The sequence below is a fragment of the Neopelma chrysocephalum genome, unplaced genomic scaffold, assembly GCF_003984885.1.
Source record: "Neopelma chrysocephalum unplaced genomic scaffold, ASM398488v2 Primary Assembly neopelma1_96, whole genome shotgun sequence".
NCBI lineage: Eukaryota > Metazoa > Chordata > Aves > Passeriformes > Pipridae > Neopelma > Neopelma chrysocephalum.
The window spans coordinates 63,484-86,347 of record NW_020897759.1 but is presented as its reverse complement, the minus strand read 5'-3'; the positions used below and the strand labels follow the sequence as shown (position 1 = coordinate 86,347).

Below are 22,864 nucleotides of genomic sequence, written 5' to 3'. Positions count from 1 at the left end.
GCTGTCTTTTTTCCTTGGATAGAGAAGGAGATAACAGTGATCCATCACCTGTGTCTGCCTGATGAAGGCTTTCTTGTCAGTAATGTCAGCAAGTCACTAAGACAACGCTAAATATGATCACTGATCCCAATCAGAAATGATCCTTTGAGGGATTCTAGATACTCCCCATTTCACACATATATATTTGCTTTTATAAAAGAAGAATACAGGGCTATTTTCAGCTTCTGGGCAAGGTTCTAGAACAGCAAAATTACTCCTAAACATATATAGACATAAATTTCAGAGTAGTCCTAGGGCATGGGTCCCTGGAGATTTAAGAGAGACTGTTCCTGAGACTGTCTCAAGAAAAGAAACATCATTTCCAGAGTACCCAACTGAGCCAGCAGCTTCTATTCACCCCATGACCCAGTGGAGACATCCAAAACCAGACAGACTACCAGCAGGGAAGTCAGCTTGAAACACCAATTTCATCAGAAAACACTTACACAATTTTTTTCAGCCAGCAGACTTGTACAAAAATATTTGCCCAAATGCAGTAAACCTCTTGCAAATACAAACAATTCAATACAAACACTGTTATATGCTTCTATCTTGTAGAAAACTCAGCCAGGCAAACTGGCTCTTTAACAGACAGTATCAATATTACAAATTAAATTCCTCTGAGTATAAATTCAACTTCTTTTTTTTTAATAAAATGAAGGAAAGGAATGCATACTTGTCTTATGAAGAAGTCATTGCTTTGTAATAAACAGCATTGGGATTAAAAATTACTTTTCTGAGAGGCAAATGACATGTGATCTTTATAATTTTTCCTGACCTCTTGCTCAAGTTTGAGCCTCTAAATAGCTCATCACCATTATAAACCTGTTTGTGTTGTCTTCTGTGTTTATAATAACCATAAGCATTAAAGTAGTCTGTTCATAACTACAATAATCCCTACTGCCTTCCCTGCAGAATTAAAACAGGCAAGAACCCAGAAGTGCTCCATTTATAGCCATTAGAAATAGTGGCAATTTCCAGTGAGTTATATCAGCAATGACCCCTTAAGGATCCAGGATTTGGGCTTACAGTGTCTGCACATTTTCAAGTCAGATTTATGAGCATTATTATCTTTTGGCTAAGTTTTAGTTCAGAATAGTTAATAACAACACATACAATTGTAAAATCTTCGTTTTAAAACTTCCCATGCTATTAGTTTTACAGCTAATTTTGATTGGATACAGAACTCACTATTTGCCCAAGTGACAACAGAACAGATATTGTTATTATATTGATTTTCCTGATGTTTTCTAACAAAACCACAGCAAGTTAAAAGAAATACCATTTGACAAGTAGAATTAAAATGTTTGTTAAAGCACAATTTAAATAGAGATATTTTGAAGTGAGATTTAAAAGCTCAAGAATTACCAACTAAATTTATGTTTATAGCTGTATTTCAGGAACCTTGTAAAATTTTTTATTTTTGAGAAATTAAATATTCAAATACTATGCTTGACTTTGCCGTAATTACTTTGAACATATACTGGACAATAAGTCAAAGCTATTGCTTTTTCTGCTTCCCTTTCCACCAGGTCAAACCCTCAGATGATTAAATTGGTTCCCAGTGGAAGTCAACGGCCAATATAAGTGTATACTTTAAGAGCATAATGTCTAAAACTTAGTTCAAATATCGAATTTTTGCAGCCCCACACCACCAATTAAACACGCCAAAAAGGTTTTGTTGTGCTTCAAGAGGCCTTTACTAATCAGATAAAATGAAATACACTTACCAAAATATTTGCATTTTCTTTCTAAGTATCGTAGCTTGAAGTCTTCCAATATTCTTCCTTTTCTAAAGCAAAAAAGAATGAGACATTTAAAAAAGGATGTTCAAAGGCACCCTAAGCAGAAAGAAAATTCCTTTTACAGCTTGTGGGATAGCACATGGCATTACTGTATGTCACTGATATACCAGTTGATCTAAACTTGGCTTGTCATAGGTGTGGTTTATCAGATCACAATGTATTTTAAATTCTGTGATAGATCTTTTGACTCCTTCCATTGAGTAAATTAATGTTTTGACTGTTGGGAAATTAGATGGTTCTGGAGACTGACAACTGAATGAGCAGAACCACTGGCTCAAATGTGGCCTGGGAAAGTATTCATCAATATTTTCAATTATGAGGTGATTTATTTGAAATAAATTAGAGGTCTCATTTAGATTCCTAAGAGAAAAGGCATATCCTCCTCTCATTTTCTTTCTCTCTCTTTCTCTGTCTTATATACTTGTGAAAAAGTCACCTTTGGCATAGCTAACAATCTGCATGGCTAGTCAGAATGGCCAGTACCTCCTGCTGCTGTTGTTGTGAGGTGATTTTCTGGGTCATGATCCTTACTTACTTAAGTGAGCTTACATTGCCTGCACGTCGCTTGGTCTCCAGGTAAACAGAGTGATTCTGATACTGATGGTGTTTATTAAGCTGGTAGTAACAATTTACTTTAATTCTTACCTGTGTCCCTTCTGAAAGGTTGCTTGTGTTTTGACATAAAAGACCCTTATTTTTAAATTAATTCTGTCAGTAAAGCTGAATCCTAAAGAAACCCTGGTGTTTTAAAGCTTCATCAGTATCTACAGATAAAATTTTGCAGTACATCTTCATATACATTTTTACAAATTATGTTATAATACAAGTCAGTTTAGTATTACAATGAAAATGCAACGTTTAAAGTGGGAAGGTGACTCAGTGGCCTGAGGGAAGGCGTTCCAGACAGATGAGGCAGTGTAGGGGAAAGAGTGCCAAAATCATCTGGAGGGGCTGGTAAACTGATCTCAAGCATGCAGAATAAGGTGACACACTAAAGTCCTGGGAAAACAGTAACTAATTCCCAATCCAGTCACCTCATGGGACTCAGAGTTTGGGGATGATATCCTAGCTGTGTTTTCATTACAAAACGGCCCTGCTTTAATACAAAGGAGGGACATTTTAAAATCCCTGGAACTCCAGCAGAAGGCTTTTCCCCTGGTCTGTTCTGTCAGGGCCGGGCAGAGCCAGCGCTTTCTGCCCACCGTGCACAGAGCAGGCAGCACACACTGCCCGAGGTGTAACCCGGCAACACAAGTTCCCGAACCCCGCGGACCGTTCCGCATCCTGTTTGTTGGCACAGAGACTGCCGTGCTTTTCTGCTGCCCCCATGTGTCGAGATAACAGGCTCCATGCAGGTACGGATACTCTCTGCCTTCCCCAGCTCCGGCCCTTCGCACTGACCGCTTCTCACTTCATCCTATTGCACCACTGGAATACACTGTACCCACTCTCTCCTCTCCATCGAGTTTGCTTCTGTCATATTTTAGCAAACTGTCATCAAACTATGCTCTCCTGCTACCTAAGCCATGCATTTCCAGGCGATCTACCTCCCAAGTGCTCATCTTTAGTTCTAGTTACCTCACTGAACAATCACGTTGCTGTCCTCGAAAGAGCTCACCTAGCTGAGGTGAGCTGATGACCACAGGTTCAGAGATGAGCTGACTGCCATGCCACTACTGATAAACACTGACACCCTCATCTGAGTGTGCCTGGAGAGCAAGAGGTCTCAATAAATTATTTTTAAAATGTACCCTATCCATGAATGCCCTCTCCTTATTCTGTTCTGCCAACAATTTAAGACATTCTGATTAGGGGTTTATCTCAGGAAGTATAATTTTGGCAACTAAGTCATTGAATGTTTTGTCATATTAAACATCTGACTTGAGCTGTTATTTTTTACACTTCTCATAGTCTAGAACAGATTTCAAAAGCCTCTGATGCTCAAAACAACAGCCATTCATCCTGGTTTGGGGTTCTCTGGAATCCTAAGGGTCCTAATCTACATTGCCATCAGGCTGAGCTGCCTAAGGCTCCTGCCACCTGCCTGGACTTTGGGGGTAATTTGCTGTAGGCCTTAGGGCCTCTAATATAAACCAGAGAAACACACTGGTAAGTCACTATGCCTAATTAAAGACACTGAAGGTACCTATATTTTATGTATATACTACATGTGTTCTTAGGTCAGACAGAAGCCTTTACCTTTGAGTATATTCTCCTCATTACCATGCAATTCACATTAATCAGGTTTCCACAAATAATAGCCACATTTATTTTTTTCTTCTATGTTAAAAGAACTTCCAAATGGACTGTCAGTGAAATCTCTCTGTTCTTTAAGGGGTTTTAATTTCTTTGCAAGCAGCTTGGATGAAATTCAGGCAGATGGTGTAGATGTCAGATCTACTAAGAATCAACCCCAGACACAGCTACCAGGAGAAAAAAATTAAACTTTTATACAAATAAAAGGAGAAAAAGTTCAAATAATCAAATTATAAGTATATAATATGGCTTTCACTTTAGTAACATTCCTGTATTTCCTTTTCCTCTAGGTTTAAGCAAGCAGCTACTCCACTCTTTGTACCATTAATCACGCTGTGAATCTCCTGATTAGATGTTTTGGAGGTGTATGTCCTGAAGAAAGGGAAAGCCAATTGAAATTCATGGATCTGTAGCTCTAGGGTCTAATCCTCTTCTATCTGAATAACAATTTAGACAAGAAAGAGGAGGGCAAACCCCATAAAAGAACAGCAAAAGTAAAAACACAGTGCTGGGCTTAGTGCCCTCTCTTACGTGTAATCCAAGGAAAACAAGTCCATGGGAGTGTCAGCTACAGCAAGATGTTGCACACCTACACCATCCTCAGGCTGAGGCAGCACCAGCCAGGGCTGCCTTAGCTGGAGACCTGAAACAACAGAGCAAAATTAGCCTTGTCTGCTACACCAGGTTCTTATTAAGAACAAGAGGCAGAAAGACATAAAAGACAAGAAATAAAGTAAGTAAGGAAAAGAAGACAGGGAAGGAGAGGGGTCGTAGTAGGAATGCAAATTTCACTTATCACAGAGTGTTCCAAATTAGATGAAGACAGTAGAACTGGCATTATCAGATCCCCTTTTATGGTCTGTTTTGGACTGCTCATGCCTTGCAATCAGGGCAGTGAAATCCTATAGTGTCCAAATGGATCCTGTCGTCTCTGACGATGCTGGGAGCAGTAACCCTGACTGTAAATCTCACACCTTTCAATTAAGCTGGTTTTTTGGCATCAGTGTCAAATCAAATTTCCTCCTGCTTCACTTGCCCAAAGAAAGTCATGACTGGAACAGCACATACCCTTCATATTTTGTCCAGTATTCAAACCCAGCTTCTCGGTTATTAATTTTAATCCACTGATTTCTGATCTTGGGTTTCTGTTGATTACCATACATAGTCTCCACATCATTGAATCCTGTAGATAGGAGTCCTCATTCATTTTCTCTCAAGTTTTTAATTATTTTTAAAAACAATGTGATATAAGTGGTTGAATAAAACAGTGGATAATACTGCACAAGAAAAAAATATCACAATTTAAAATAAGGACACAGTGTCCTCCATGGTTTTTAGGCAGGGAATCTATCTTAAGGAATCTGACACTTTCACACTGAGTAAAAGATTTTACAATTGAGTAAAAGTTTTTTTTACAAAAAAGGGATTTTACAAATCCGCTTTTACTATTGCCACCCCTAACATCAATTATTTCATGTTCTGGGGATGATCTCTGTGATTTCTAGAAATCTTTACAACATTTTTCAGCTGCATCTTTTCTACGGCAACAAATCAAGCTGTTGGTATACTCCTTTTGAGAAGCAAATAGATGGAACATTGGGGTACAAGAGATTTTGGCTCTGTGTGGATGACTGGAAGACTGCTTTCATTACTGTGGTTATAACTAACTTTTTGGAAAGGTCTGACTCCTCTCCTATTGATGCTAGGGACAGAACAAACTCTAATTTCATTGGAAACAGCATCAGGCCCCATAAATCACTAGTACATTTCATCAAAATAATTAACGAGACTGAAAAATTCTCTAGTAACACTTGGGAAATCCTCACAGCAGCACTGCCCTGTTAAATGATAAAGCCTGTTTTGGGCTGAGTGAAAAAAATAGGACTCAAGGAACATTTTAACATCATTATTTGTACTCTCTATAGAAAAAAGCTGCCATTTCTTTCATCCTTCTGATATGTCTCTACTTCTAAATTAGAATCTGAATTAGAATTACACAACACCTGGCATGCTCAGGATGAGAGATGCACTGCACATTGATATGAACAGAAAATATCCAACTGATCTTACACAAAGTTTGTAAATCACTATTGAAATAGCTTTACCAGAAACACCCAGAAATTTGCTATTAACATTTTTCTTACCAAAAGAATAATGGCTTTAAGGTAATTCATTAAATTCTATAATCTAAAAGAGAAAGAGGACTTGCCACTGCTGTTCAAATCTGAAAATGGCACATCTCGTTTCTCGTTTATTGGTTTGGCACATACCATGAATAGAATAGTACTAATTTCATCCTAATATCTAGAAAATCAAGAATTTTCCATTTATGATAAATCCATAGGTTTACAAATACAGTCTGATAATCCTATTGTGGAATGACAGCCAACCAGCCATGACAAAGTTCCATTTTAAACTCCTTCCTGCTTGTGAAGGTAGTTTGAGCTTTGACAGACACGATCTAGAGAGAATTAGTGCTCACATAATTTACTCTGGGATGCTATGCCTTATTCTTCTGCCAGCCAGCAAAGACAAAAGGACACGAAGCTGGAGATAATGATACTCTGAAATGCTATTTTTTAGTGCTCAGCAGTCAAAAGCCTGAATTCACTGTCTTCCAAAAATGCAGACAGAGGAGCAACAGTATTTTCATAGGCTTTGTGCTGTTATTTGCAAACTAGTGAATCTGAAATTCTCTGGTGTTGCTCCATTAAAATGCCAGCTCTGAAAGACCTGGCACATTACTGTGTATGCTCCAACTTTCCGTGGTTCCCGGAAGTTTTGGCCTTGTACCACCGGCTGTTGTAATGGTCAGTTTGTTTGCCACAGTAAAGGCTCATAACTTTTGTGGTTTCTCAATGCTATATTTTCTACATAAACCTTAGCTTATGTCTTGCTCAGATTATTCAGTGATTTTGCAATTCCAGCATCTTATATAAATCTCTCTCTATTTTTTGTATTTTTCTCAATCAGCTTGGATAATCACTTTGCACTGCCTAATTTTGCAATATCAGGCACATACAGCAGTTCACAAACAGCACACAGGCAGCAAGACTCCATGAGCATTTGGTAATAACTGCAAGTCAGTAGAAGTCCCCATAGGTTTACAATTGTTTTATCAGACACATCAGACTTCATTTTCAGCCTTCAGACTTTGTATCCTACCCATCTCCTGTAATGTCCAAGGCAGAGCAGTGTGTGGTACAATACCAACATGCAGTTCCTGTCAGCACTGCATGGCTCACATCTACTGTGACAGATGCTATAAAGAATACATTAGATCTTTATTCCCGGTATAAAGTTACGTTAGACATCACCCAACCCATAAAATGCCTCAGCTGTACCCAAAAGAAGGGCTGACTTCACTATATAGCCTTTCCATCTCATCAAAGAAACCGTGCCATGAGCAACACTCATATGCTATTCTGACAATGGCATTTTGCTGGTTTTGGCTGGGTAGAGTTAATTGTTTTCCATAGTACCTGGTGTGGGGCTGTGGTTTGGGTTTGTGCTGAACAGTGTTGATAATTCAGGGATGTTTTTGTTATTGCTGAGCAGAGCTTACACAGAGACAAGGCCTTTTCTGCCTCTCACCCCACCCCAGCAGCGAGGAGCTGGGGGGACACAAAGAGCTGGGAGGGGACACAGCTGAGACAGCTGATCCCAACTCACCCAAGGGATATCCCAGCACATAAAGCTGGGGGAAGGAGAAGGGAGGGGGGACATTCAGAGTGATGGTGTTTACCTTCCCACATCACTGTGGCACATGATGGAGCCCTGCTGTCCTGGGGATGGCTGAACACCTGCCTGCCCAGGGGAATTGGGGAATGAATTCCTTGGTTTGATTTGTGTATGTGCACGGCTTTGCTTCACTTATTAAACCACCTTTATCTGAGTCCATGGGTTTCCTCCCTTTTACTCTTCTGATTCTCTCCCCCATCCCACCAGGGTTGTGTGGGGCTTTGTTGCCAGCTGGGGTTAAACCATCACAGTATTTTACAAAAAGAGACAGAAGTAAAAGAAAAGTACCTCCAATGCATCAGGAAATTTTTCATGGAAGAACTGCCTTTACCTCTGACTTTTCATACTGTTATGACTCATAAAGTAACTTTCTGAAGGACTACATTCCACAGGAGAACCTCTTCTCTAGCACAGGTGCTCAGTTGATAACATTTTGAGAGAACTGGTAGAAGGTCAAGAAGCCAGTTATAACACCATTAGATATGAAAAGGGCTGTATATAAATTCCCCAACAAAATGCATTACATTTTAGTAATCTTTTAAAATTGCAATTGTGACTGGCATTTTAAATAAAATATCAAAAATCAAGCAGCATTTTTGATAAGATGAACAGTTTAAAATACCAGACAACTTTCTGTTGCTGGTGTATAGGATGCGTAGAAAAGAAAATCTAGTCTCTACTTTTACCAAGTGACATGGTACGTTTTAGTCGGTCAAGGTTTTAAGCAATGAAATTCTATACAGTAACAGGGTTTTTCTGCATACTGGTTAAAATATGTTGAAATTATTCCATCTATGTTTATTTCTCAGTTTTATTTATGGCTTAGTTTCAATTGCCTCTTTTAATTACTTTTCCCCCAACAGCTTATTTCTGTGCATTAAATAACAAGTTTAGGAGTTCTTTTTGAGGATCTGTAGTTACAGGTCATCCTGAAGGATCTCTGCAGTATTTCACTGTGCTTATTAAACTTAAAAATGAACACTTCAAAGAAGTCAGGAATATTTTACTATTAAATCACACGTGTTTGCTGAGTTTGCCTTTGGAATTGCAAAACCTTTACGTTGTTACCAGCTGATGGGTTCCCCAGTGACTGCAATCTTCGAGTTCTGATCAAAACTTAAAGAAAGAGCAATAACTAGTAATTTTAGAAAGTGTAAAGCAGCTGACGAGAGTGATATAATGCCACTACAGGACCTCCTGGATGAAGCAGCAAAACCCACATAAGCATCTCTGGGGGACGTTCCGTGAGCGAGGAGCGAGCGCTCGGTGCCGTAGGTGCTGTGGGAGCAGCAGTTCCCTGGCCAATGAGGTGGAATGCTCTGCGGGCACATGGTTTACGCTGCTCAAAATAACTTGGGACCTGCAAACTGACAAATGCGATTGCTCCGGTGGTGACAGGTTGTCCGGCTCCTCACAGCCATCCTCACAATAACGAAGGTTAACTTCCTTCGCTCCATGGACTCCGAGCTGTTTCTGTTCCTGAGGACTTGAAGAATTCCCTCGCTTCCTCAGCTTTAACCTCACGCTTCTGGATAATTGTCGCCGCTACTGACTGCCAGGGTTGGGCAGCAACATCTGGAGGAATTGAAAAAGGTAATCCCTCAACTTTAGATCGGGATACATTTTGATTTTGCAGCAGCGTAGAAGAGTTTGATGAGCATGTATATTTGAGTGCTAATTATAGCTGGTAAGGCATATACAGGGGACAAATAATTTTTAAAGTGACTGGTTTAAATTGTGCTGGGGCATGTGCATTGCAGTGAAAAGGAAACAGTGTTCTACAGCATTATAAAGGACTTGAATAGCACTAGTGGGGTTCTCAAAATCCCTTGGAGCCAGTCTGACTGCTCCAAAGAGTCAACAAGATTCTAATGACCTGAAAAGTTCCTTGTGGGACTGTGTTCTTCGTCCCGCTTATCTTGCCTCCAAGTTCTGAAACATTTGTGTTCTGGTATTCAGCCTCAAACAAAATTGCCATAATTTGGAATTCCTTCTTAAGCAAAATCAAACCTAATTTAACGAGGTCCCCATAGTTAAATGCTTTCTATTTATTTATTTATTTATTCTGTCATGTAAAATGACCCTTGTGCTATATTTAGTGCAGGGAGATCTGCTCTCTGGATTAATGTACACAACAGCTGCAGAAACAGTCCTACTAGAAGGGCATAGCTCTCACCCTTGAGCTCTCACTATCTCCCTTGCTCTCTTTCTCTCTCTCAGAAAAGTATTTGACTGTCAGTAGCAAATGTTTGGCCCAATATATTGCAACATTAAGCAGTAATCAGAAGCCCATATTTAGTTTTATCAAATAATATGCCAACGATTGACAAGAGAACAGAGTAGCTCTTGAGAGTATGTCAATAGGACATTATACAAATCATGCTAAAGACACTGATTACTTTATCAATAGCTCTGTTTTGGTCATGAGGTTTACATTTGTGAAGATGCTCTAGAATTTAAGAGTGAAAACAAAATCAGCAAACGTTAATGGTACGAATTCATAAACTTCAACTCTGCTCTTCTCCCTCTCCTGCACTTCCTGAAAGTTCCTAAGGTCAGGTTATTTCTTTTTGTCTGTCTTTTTGTTTGTTTGTTTGTTTTTTTCAAAAACAGCTAACAAATTTAAACAGCAATAGCAAGTGTGTTAGTTCCTGTAGCTGAGCAGAATGATATTTACATATCAAAAATTATTTCTGGTCAATTCAGGAGTTAGTTAGGTCCTGCATTTGCCAGAGTACCAAACACGAAGGGGAACTGTGTGCTCTGTGCTGATTTTTTTACCCCTGTGCATTCTTTAGAGATTTTACAGCAGATCTTGCTGTGGTACTGAAAGAATGTTTCTTATCAACAGCTGCTGAGAATTAGCAGTCTAGGTATATTTGCTCATAAATACAACATTAAGATAGTTTGTTAAAAATTTATACAATACCATAACTGCAATTGGGCAATGCAATGTCAACTGTAACTTAAATCACTGGGGGGGGGGGAGAGAAAAAAATCAGTTTACTTTTCTGTTTAAAACTTCACTGGTTTAGTGCTTGTTTTCATAAACAGGAATAGTCTAAGGGATGGGAAAATTAATTCCGCCTAATATAAATCTCATTTAAACATTGTAGTTTAAAAATATGATCCAAACGTGAAAGCTTTTATGTTACAATGTTCTGAGGGAAAGCCAGTGAAAAGGCATAAAAAGGACAGAACAGTGGACAAAAAGAAAGAAACACTGTGAGGAAAGGCTTGTTGCCTGTTAGTTATATTTTTCCATTGAGGACTTCTGTATGTACATTCAGCATCAAACTGTGGATCTCTGCTGCATCTTTTTTGGCCTTTCATATAAACTTTTTCCCATGTGGGCAATCCCTGAAGGAAACTGGACTATACACATTACTTGAATCAACAAAAACTTGTCCTACGTTACAAGCACTTAAAGTACACTCAGAACTTCTCTTAACATCTGAGGTCTGGCTGCACAGGTCGCTGGGAGAGGAGGATGAAGAAGCATCCCAGGCAGGCGTCAAAGACAGCCATCACCTGTCTTCATGTCTGACCTTCTAATTTAAAAATCAGCTTCAATTTATTTGTTTCAATTTGATGTTATATGGAGTTCCTTCAGGATATTGTTTACCTTGCAGTTCAAGGAGATTCACTGAGAAGGCAAACAGAGCTTGAGACATGGCATAAAGGTTCTCAGTTCTCATTTTGAGAACTATTTAGGGACAATATTAATTATGAAAAAATTAAGACTTTTTGTGCTCAGACTAAAAAAAAAAAATTAATTATGTGAGAGTATGAAGGAAATGTTGAAAAAGTTAGTGAGTGTTGAACGTGCTTTTTCCCTGAAGCAGAGTTCAGTATTTTCTACTGCTTAGGGTGTCCAATACTGTAACAGTGAGGCCACGGGCCAGGGCAAGACTCCAAGTGCACATAGGGCTCTTGCAGTGTCTATTGCAGAGTAACTTGGAGAAAGGATTTATCCCATCCCATTTTGGAGGGATTTTGTTTCCATCAGAAATTGTTACGCTCCTGAGCCTGGAGGCTCTCTATTTTCCATATTTAATCACATTACTTGGAAATGAGAGTTTAGTTATCTGACTCATTACAAGGAATGGAATTCAAAACCACTAATGTGTCTAAAACAGAAAAGTACACCCCCTTCTTCTACACAGCTTTCCAAACACAATTTTAAAAATATCTTACACTCACACCCGCAAACACACACAGAACTGCTAATCTTAGTCCTCTGCTCCAGCCTAACCTTTCCTATGTCTGGAGTCTCGACGTCTGTCTCGCAGCAGCTACAGCTTGTCAACAGGCAGTAAGGAAAATGGTGACAATGGCAACTGCTACATGAGAATTCCTGCAAGCACAGGAGAATGTGATTGTGATCATCAAACATCTGCAAGGCAGACCACTTGAGTCATCTCTTAGCTTGTTTTTCGCAGCCTGTAATCATACAGTTGAAACACTCCATAACAGTCTGTAGGTAAATGCAATTTATGTGCAATTAAATTAATCGTGAAGTGGATATAGCCTCTGATATCTGCTAAACTTCCCAATTTCCAACTGAGCTGCTGGGCACGCAGTGTCTTGCTGTGTAAAGGTAACAAAGGTGCCTCAAGGCAGAGCAAGAAGCAGCAGTTTGAGAGCTGTTCTGATGCTGGGTTTCATACAAAAGCACTCTCAGTAAAAGTAATGATAGTTTGAAAAGCTAAGACAGGAACAACATGTATTGACCAGAATTTCCAACTACAGCTGAAAGCCAAAGATGTTCAAATGCTTTTTGCATTAAATCTGCTATTTACATATAACCTGTTTATTATGACACAGAAGGGGAGTTTGAAAAAACATCTTCAGGGCATCAAGCATTTGAAGCTGTCTCTCACCAAATAAAATAGAGATAGATCAGACATATCTGGGATTCCCTTCAGCTTTGCTGAGATTTCACTAGTGCTGTTTCCTTAGAAAAAGCTCAGAATCTTTCAGTGATGACTCAGCAATGAGTCTAACAAGCCTCAAACAAGAGGAAATGAAAGTGTTTGGTGTTATGCTATGCAAGATCCTTGCAGTGCAATTTTCCTCCCTTCCACGTAAGGATTTTCGGGTCAAACCACTGCCAAAACAAAGAGTGGGAACTAATTCTACCTTTGTGAATATTTAATCCTAAGGATCACTTGGCTAATAAGAGAACATTGCCATAAATATGGGTTCTTGGAAACCCAGTTGGCTAATGGAAACTGAATTAGTAGATGGAAGAAGTTCATGGAGTTAGTTTTGTTCATGGCATCCTCCGTGGCCTCTTAAGATAACGGATGCCCAAGGTGACTCCTTGTGTCCCATGAAAGGAAAAATGTTGCCCTCAGTGCACTGGTTTGGTGCTGTAGGTTATGAGCCAGTCAAGAGCAGAGAACTGCAGGCTGCTGGAATCAGTCATCACATTTTCCATCCTAAATAACACCAGTTTAGAAACATTATTTGTAATTAGCACTGCAATTGATACTGATTCATCACGACAATTTCCAGTCAGCAAAATAACTGGTGCTTTCATTGACACCACAGACACCTACTGTGTTTTTACTAGTTTGTCCTTCTTACTGCTTGCTCAACAGTTTTCTGCAGTTATCTGCACTTCTGTGCTCAACACAGACATCTGCAGTTCCTGCATACATTTTGCCAGCTCCACGACATGGTGTGCTGTGCTGCTGCTCAGTGCCAGTGTCCTGTGCCACTGCACACAGGGATGGTTTCTCTGCTGCTACAAAGACAGTTCTGTTCCAAAGTCCCGGTCAGGAGAAGTTAAAGGGAAGGCTCAAGGCATATCAAGGCCAATTCTACATCTCAGTCTAAACAAAGAGAAAGACTGAATTCAAGATCTTAAGTTCGAAGCTTAGATTCCAATTTTGGCTAAAGAAGGGCTAAATTATTACTAATTATCATTAGTCAGATTTGTAATAGGATAGTTGTTCCTCTGGTCATGCCTCTTCACTCACAGAAAAAGATGGTTTAATAGATATTTGAGAAAATATATTGAATTCAGCCTTACTGCCATCTAGCCCAGAGACCCTCTCAGGCTCTATGCTTGGTCTCCTTTCAATAAAAGCTGTTGTTCCCCGACTGTGAAATGTAAATGGCTCAGCTTACCCAGTGCTTCCCTCATCATCAGCCCTCTGTAGTCCTTGGATAGTACAGATCCTTGTAGGAAAGGAAAAAGAAAAAAAAAAGGAAAAAAAAGAAACTGGACATCTCTCAAGGCATGAGCAAGGCAGAATTAATGGGATTCCCTGGTAGCCTAACAGCAACATTTGCTGAAACTTAACACTTTCCATTTAATTAAAAATACCACATAATTCAAAATATTTTAAAAATTCAGTAGCCAAGCACTGCTACATTTGACTAGAACCCAACTTCTTCCTTACTAAAAATAGAATTAATAAGTTATCTTCTAGACAAGCTGAAAATAGAGAAGAGTTAGGTATAAAATTCTGACTGAAATGTTTAGGGTGAGCTCTAAAGAAAAGTGACTCTCTAAGTAGTAAGAATCTGGCATCAGATTCATTCTTATGAATATCTTGCTTCCCAACGCAAGAAGGAGAATTCTGCTCCCTTCTACCTCTTCTGCTTCAATGGGCAGAAGGAAGGAAGCTGTTCCAGGTCCTTTGCTGGGGAACTGTTTTTCTCCTTTTGCTATCAGACAGTGGCTCCTTCACTGAACCTTTTTTTTTCAAACTAGAATTATAAAACTATTTTGCCAATCTAAACACATCTTTGAGAGTATCTCCTTATATTGCAGTAACACTCCTTAAACAAATCGGCAGAAATTATTTCTTTCGTGTTTCAATGCTTTGTTCAAAAGACGAATAGAAGATATGCAAGACCCAGAACAAAGTCTCAAATAACCACACTGAACAAACACTTGTTTTATAAGGGTTACCTGCAGAAAAGCTGTACTGTGATAAACAACCTCTGTTCAAATATACATAGCACTTAAATGAGAAAATCAAGCAATATCTGTACAACAGAGGAAAATAAAACCCTGAATAGTCTCAGTTGGATAATTTTCACATATTCTTTCAACAAAATCATTCTTTAAGTTCATTTGACTTCAGCAGGTTTTGATCACACATCCTTCCCTACCTGCCTTTCCTCCTTAGTGTGTCCAGTGCTCTCTAAAGACCTGTATCATCTTTTTTCAGTGTCTGATGACCTTTACAAACGCTGAGATGAACCGAGGATGTGCCACTCTGAAAGAGTGGCCAAGAAATGTAGCAAGTTAAACTTTGCCACCATGTAGAATATGCACTTCTCCAGCCATATAAAATACAGCCTTCCACTGTGGCATCTAAAGCTGCAAAGAGCTGGATGATATAATCCGGGTTAGAGGGGTTAGCAGGGAGCTGCATCCCGCAGGAGAGAATTCTGGGAGGCTGCACATCCTCTAACATCCCGCTAAAGCACACGCTGCTCTCTTCTTGCAGGCTCAACCAGCAAAAAGAAGGGGCAGAGGAAAGAGCTGCCCATGGCTCTGCTTCTCCCCTTCCAATTTTCAGCAGGGAGGAGGCCCCTGTTACAGGGAGGCTCCGGGGCTGCACTTTATTCATGGCACAGGTCTCACTTCCAGTCTGTAAGCGCCTTATGTTAGAACGTATTTCAGCCCTTTGGAGTTGAAACTATAGCTTTAGCTGTGACCTTTACAGCACATAGTATGTGATCAGCACATAAACAAGCTAATCTAACCCCTTAACCATATTCTGCTTCAGTAAGGTGGCACAGCTGCCTAAGAAGTTAAAGCTGAGCAAGCAAAAGTAGTACCCACGGAGCAGGAACTTTAAGCCTCTTTGTATTCTTAAGAGGTTAAATTACAAGCTCTGTCCAGTCACGGAACAGCTTACAACATTATCTCATGTGGGCTTCCCAAATCAGTGTTCTCTGTGCCACAGCTTCACTGAAACACTGTGCCAGATAATTTAATGCCAAGTGTTCAATTAGGATCACAGACTCTGGTTCACTTGCAGGGACTACACTGGGTGCTTAGAAGCATATAATTTATATGGCATTTTATTTATTATTTTTTTACAGGCAAGAACTTAGCAATATTTTAGTTGGGTGCCTTTGCAGTCTTACTGATTTTCCCTGTTTCATATTACGAAAACAAAGCAAAATCAATAAATCTAAAATGCCAGATATTTACACAAGAAAAAGAGTTTCTATATAACAAATTGAAGAAGAATATAAAGAGTTTAAATTGGAACTTTCTTTTTTGTAAATAAGGAACAAGGGCTGTCACTCACCTTCCAGGATGAAATATTGCAGCAGTATGAGATATTATCGATTCATTTTTTTTTACCAGCTTTTTTCCAGGGACAACTGTCCTGCTAGAAAAGCCAAAAGCCTTTTACAGCAGAGATACCTTTTTAAATTTTCTTTCTCTGGCAACTTCAGCAGTTGCATAAGGCTATGAATGGAAATGGCCAATGCCAGGGCATGGATGTTCCCTTCTCTTGATGCCATGACACAAACAGAACCCTCTGCAGTGCGACAAACCAGACACCTTAGAGCAGGAATATTTGAAACCATCACAGCAAGACTTGCCAGGCCATAAATGAAGCAGGAGAGAGATAATAAGCACTGCATATTCTGAGAGACTGATCCAGTAAATAGTCATGTACTTGTTTCAGTATCTGTGAGATAACAGCTCTCTGAAAGGTGGTAAAGGGCAGTTGTCTTCATATTTAGGCCACCTTAAGATGAGTGTGTTAACAGGATACCTGAATCCCTCTGCTTTCATAATGGCTCTTGTGGAAATAAAAGGGACAATATTATGCAGACCTACTTGCTTCAGCATGGAAAGGGATTCTTTAGCTTTGCTTATTGAGCATGCAGGTTAAGTACAGGCTTTCTAATACAGTCTTCTCATGTGGTGTATTTTTCAGAATCAGGATGACCTAAGATAATGATTTTGAAAACCCTGCAGTACAAATGATGTTTGTATCAAATCATGACATAGTTCTTTACTTTAAATAGCTTATTAGAAATAATGATGAATTTAAGAAGGTATAGAACATTTAGCACCATTACCGCCTCCTATCATGCAATATCTTTAGGAGTTTTAAATGAAAAATTGTCATTATTGAATATTTTTGTTCTTTTTCCTTCCTTCTCATGTCCCTCAAATGTTTTTGAGGGTTCATTTACTTACTACTGCAGTGCCTTTCAAGCTAAATTTACTTCATTTAAAAGTACTGTTATTCTCTCACAACTTTCAGTCCCTGAAATATCCAACACTTCACCTGTCTGACGAGGTTGTTTCTTAGCTAAATTAGCTCAGTTGGTCAGACCACGGTGCTCATAATGCCAAGGTCACGGGTTCCATCCCTGTACAGGCCATTCACATAGGAGTTGGACTCCTTGTGGGTCCCTTCCAACTCAAAATATTCTGTGACTATCTGAGATTTGACATTGAAACTCAGTTAACAGCTCTGTAGTTGAAGTTTTGCCTGGAACAGAGTAGAAAATACCACACTTGCAGTTCCTTCAGCTATGTAAGGCTACCTACAGCAGAAAGTGATAAAAGATGAACTTCACTGGGTAAAGGCAATAACATCTGGCAGTATGCACAGAAGCAGGCCTTTATAACAAGGCCATACTTACAATTACTTCAAGTATTACAAGCATTCAGTGCTCAGACACAGTTTGAAAATGTTGTGTTCTGCTTTTCAAAAGCCTGTAATGGTGTGTTCAATCAAAAAATTTGCTACTGATAAGGTGTGGTCCTATTTGTCCTTTTTGTTGGCAGCATGCAAGACGACAGTTTAGAAACCTCAACTTCTATATCTCAGCTTCTGAGAGAGAGTTATTTAGCTGAAACTAAGCATCAAGGGAAGAGCGAAAGAAGCAGATCAGAGCCAGTTTCTCATAATTTCCACTATGGCAACGCTTCTGGTGATTCAGATGAGGTAGCTGCTCAAGATGACCTTCCAGATCTCTCTGCCTTTTTGAGCCAAGAAGAGCTTGATGAAAGTGTAAACCTAGCAAGACAAGCTATTGATCAGAATCCACTGGAAACTAAACAGGATGAGCTTCAGGCACAGTCACAGCATCCTCCAGATCAGCTGAACAACCCGGGAAAACACAAACAAATGGCCCAGTCTACAGCTTTGAAAACGTCAGACAACGGCCTGCACTCCAACTTTTGTCAGGACCATATCAGAAATACAAAGGGCTCCAAAGGGAGCTCTCAAGATCTGAAGAAACATCACCTCCCTTCTGAATCAGAATCCAAAAAGGAATTCCTAAACAAGGCGGCAGATTTCATTGAGGAGCTCTCCTCACTTTTCAAAGCTCACAACTCTGAAAGAATAAGACCCCGAACATGCAAAAACTACAGGAGCAAGATTGATTCCAAGAATAAATCTGCTCAAAAAGGTAGCTCTAGCCTGTCTCTCACATCAGAAAACAGAGAAAGGCTTTCCATTCCAGCATGTCAAGACTTGGAAAACAAAGCAGAAAAAACACTTGAACAAACAGATGATCAACAGGCAGAAAACTTGGAATCTATTAATCAATTAACAAGTGCAGAGCTAAAAACAGAGTCAGAATCTGCATCTGTGTATTCTGATGAGCCTATCGGACAACCACCACGCTTTACTCAGAAACTGAAGAGCAGGGAAGTTCCTGAAGGAACCAAAGTGCAGTTGGACTGCATTGTGGTAGGAATCCCGGCACCTGAAGTCAGGTAAACATATTCTGCACTTGTCATTTTGTATGTCTGTAATGGTAGGTGTATGCCTTCCTCTGTCCAGATATTTCGATGCATGAGTTTGAGTAATCTGCAGCAGAAATCTCCTGGCCTTGGTTACTAAAAACTGATTAAGAAAAAAAATTGCTCTCTACAAAAGGTTGTATATATTTTCAGACAATGTATTTTGGGACATGTTACTTTCTTTGAATTTTAGAGTAATGCTTTTAAATACTGTGCTTCCTTAATTAAAAGAAAGTGTGGAGTCCATAGTGAGAAATGTTAGTTATCTTTATAGAAATCAAGCCTGATTGTGTAAACTAACTAAAAACACTGATGGCTGTGACACCTCGTGCTGATGCCTGAAGCTATCTGAGATGAGAGAACATAGGATCCCAGAAACCAAAAACATCCACACATGAACGGAGAGGAAAGAAGTTCATTTCAGTTATTACACCAGTTATAACCAAAAGCAGCTCAGTTCTAATCCTGATTCTGACAAAGATTCTGCCGAGGCCTTAGAAAAAACATTTCTGTTTGATCAAGTATAAGACACCCCTGTTAATTGTCACTTATTTGTGATGGGTGACTGCTATTTCTGATATTTCTTTTTTCACCTATATCTATGAGGATTTTGAAAGTCAAATAAGTAACACTTGAAAACATCACTGGAGATGAAAGGAAATGTGACAAAGGTACACACATCAATTACATCAATGAAATGAGAAACAGATTACTCTAACTTTTAAATTTATCTTGAAAATTCTTAGATCTCATCAGCATTTCTATATCTAAATTTGTTCACAGAGAGCTCATTAGTCAAATTTACCTCTCGCTTACAGTGGTGGAATCATATTTCCTTCGCTGGGACTGTACCAATCCAAAAGAAAGGAAAACTCTGTCCACCTTTTAGAGATGTACTATACATATTTGCATCCTAATATCTGAAGTATCACACATAGATACCCTTAGTCAAGGTGGCTGCCTATTCTTTTATAGGCATTTTAGAAATCTGTGTTGCTTCTCTAAATATTGAAAAGAACTGTTTGCACCTTCAGCATCTAATGATTTGGACCATTCACAGACAGTTCATATTTTCTAACTGCACTTCTACTCGAGCCAACACCTTTTATCATCTTTCTTACCGAACTAACAGGCACAATCAACAAATGAAAATCATCTCAATGTCCAAACACGGATGTTCCAAAGATTTTTGTGGTAAAGAATCTTTGTCTTCCTCTCCCTTGGATTTCTGGCACACCAGCTGCTAATTTTTCAGAAGGAAAAAGCATTTACAATGCACCATTAATTACATAGGAAGAAGGATCTACAAGTGAATCCACTTGTTATGGACATCTTATCATGGAGGTGTGAAGTTGTCCAGTTCATAGGATCCCTGGACTGTGACTTCCAGACTGCTTTGCCCCACTAGTGCCTTCAGTAGTGACATATAGGTTCTCAATCCGTAACAAGACCTTGACCTGTGGTACCAGACAGGGTCTTTCATGCATGATAGGAATGTGAACTTCCAAAGGACTAAATGATTTGTTTATAGAAGAGGAATTCGCTCTAAAGCTGGGGGAAATACATTGTTTGGGAAAAATATAATTTCTACTGCGCTTCGTGTCTAAACTCACTGCTTTAATTAACAGTTCTGAGGCACTCCCTTGGTGGAGCTTATGGCATTACAAATGCTGTATTACGCTCAGCCCTTAAACTCATAGAGGACTCTGACTAAAAGAGAAAACAATCCCAGAAATTTGGAGTTTTTTCTTAGAAAACAGACAGGAAATACCATCATCCCCTAGATATTAGCAACACTCTCTGAACACTTCTCTTGCATATAAAGACTTTGACTTGTTTCTCCAGGTATTTGCCTTGATAAAACTTTTTGATATTAAAAATGTCAGTAGGATCCCTGGATATGAGAAATATTTTTTTCCTCTCTCATCATACATAGTTTATAATGCAAAGAAAACAAGTGAAATAATCTTCTCTTATGTGTGTATAGACCTGTAGACAAACTCAATCTGGCTTTTGTCATTTTCAGAAGAGAATTCAGAACAGAACAGAAACTGAATTGCTTGTTTACAGACTGTACTCTAGTGCACAATGCTAATTTTATTTATTTCTCCAGAAGGCCACAACCACAGCTCCTCATGATCATGCTGTTGACACACATAAAACTATCGAGGTGTTCCTGCCATCTTTAGGTGTTTAACAACCATCTGAATTAGAAGCTGACACTATAAAGTCACTGAAGCCTTGCAAGGGCAGATTGGAGAACCCAGGAACAATTGTTCAGCCAATGGATTATTCAGGGATGACCAGAATGCCTATACACCCAATTCAGGGACCACTTGATTGCACAGAAAAGGATGATGGGTATCTTTGTAAATTGGAGCTATTTTTGTCACAACAAACCTGAAGTTTTTCATCGAGATTTCTATTTCAACAATTGATTTTGTTCATTTTTATTAATAAAACAAGTTACTTATGTGAATGACAGTCAATACAGGAGCTTCAAAACACTTCTATAGAATAAGCATCCACCAGATGTAGCAAAATAGGGACAGGGAGAAAGAAGTACCATAGGGAAAATCAGTGCCAAGAAGGAAAGCTCAAGAAAAAGATCAGGCTCAGCTTTCAGTTTTACAACTTAAACCAAGAAACAAAAGATAAATCGCAAGGAGTGACTCTGAACTCTCTCTCCCCTTGTGTTTGTGTGTGTACGTGCTGTATTATGGAGAAGGCTGGGAATGTTCACTGCTTGAACAGTTTCCTGATCACAGTTGTTTGTTAACAAAACTTTTGTCCTGTTCATACAAGATTCTTTCACCTCCACTAATGTGTAGGAGTAACACTAAGAAAGGGTGTAAAACATATCACTTGTATGAGTGATAAATGTTCACATGCTTCCAGTGATCTTGGCCTTTTTAGTCACTGTTACAGCACAAGGAAACCAGAAAATATAATGTACTCTGGGGTATGTGTTCCATTAATCTTGGGGACCACAAGAATGCAGGATTTTTTCACTACAAATAGTGCTCATCTTTGATCTGCTGTGTAAAGCTTCCAAAATAGTGAAGGAGGCATCTTGTTAGCCATAGTTGTGGAACTGTGAACAGAACCAGGCTTAGAACAGGCAACTCTCTTGCTTTGAGGATAACAGTTTTCCAAGGTTTGTGGTGAGTTAGTTCAGTATCTGTGGAGGAGGGCAAGGAGAGACAAATTCTAAAAAATAAGAAATAAAAATATCATCAGTCCCAGTAAAGGACTGACTGGCAAGGTAGTAACTGATGAAAGAAAGCTTAATCACCTTTGACTTAAATAGGCTTCCTAGCCACAGAAAAGAATCCAAGGTGCATATATGAAACACAATTGCAATGTAAAAGTGGTACTGTGGGAACCCAGAGCACTGAGAAACAAGAACAAGATTCAACAAGCTCTGTCGTGTAATTACTCAGTCAGCACTAGGAGCAGTCAGATGGTTCAACTGATGTAATGGGGATTATAAGAGAAAAATTAGAGATCTGAGATTTAGAAAAAAGCTGATCACAGGGATGGAAAGGACTGGAAATATGACGGGCAGATACTATGTTTGAAAGCAAGACAGTACAAAACCAAATTGATGTAAAAGGTGGTGTAAATGACAGTCATGATGGATCAGGGCCAAAAGATAATTGGCAATGACAAAGCATTATAATTCACAGGCACGGTAAGTAACTATGTAGCATGTATGAGGGCTCACTGAGGGACAGAAGATTGAATGAAATTGGGAACTGATGTGAAATATCAGATATATGGAAAGCTAAATCCTGCCTGGCTGAATACAGAAAGACCTGTCCAACTGCTTTTTAAGATAACTCAGCCTTAGTGTAACAAACCCACGAGTCTGAGGAAGCTTGTGAAACCTACCTATCTAGAAGTTTTGGTGAAATGTCACCCATTTTTCAGTCTCATCAGCTGAATGCAGTGTCACAGAAGAGATGGGCAAAGATTGATACCATAGTTTGTGGGCCTCGAGGTAGCTCAAACTTTAGCTCACAACAAAAGAGCACTACTACAGTTATTGATGATTACTCTACTCTGACTATACTGCAGGTTAGAAATAGGCATTAAAGAGAAATGTGTAGCATATTTCCAAAGTGCCAAAGGTTTGATGACCTCCCTCTCACGCTTCCCTCTCCAGCTCTGTTTCTGTGTCAGTAATGGTAGGTGTGACATTCACTCCTCTCTGTGAGGAGAGCGCTCCTTTTCCCCTCAAGTTCAGAGGTGCCTACATTTTTCC

At 39.3% G+C, this 22,864-nt stretch overlaps 1 protein-coding gene across 3 annotated transcripts in view; it reads left to right on the top strand.

Moving 5' to 3' along the window:
* MYPN (myopalladin) overlaps positions 1 to 22,864 on the top strand; it is a 62,156-nt gene that overhangs the window by 1,844 nt on the left and 37,448 nt on the right. The window contains exons 1-2 of one of the 3 annotated variants that reach the window (XM_027694072.1): positions 9,172 to 9,434; positions 17,632 to 18,570. The exons of 1 other annotated variant lie outside the window; for it this stretch is intronic. In XM_027694072.1, the coding sequence (XP_027549873.1) occupies positions 17,633 to 18,570 (938 nt within the window). In that variant the 5' untranslated portion in view covers positions 9,172 to 9,434; position 17,632. Of the gene's footprint in view, positions 1 to 9,171; positions 9,435 to 17,631; positions 18,571 to 22,864 lie in introns of those variants that run through there. One more of the 3 variants, XM_027694071.1, reaches the window with a different exon arrangement.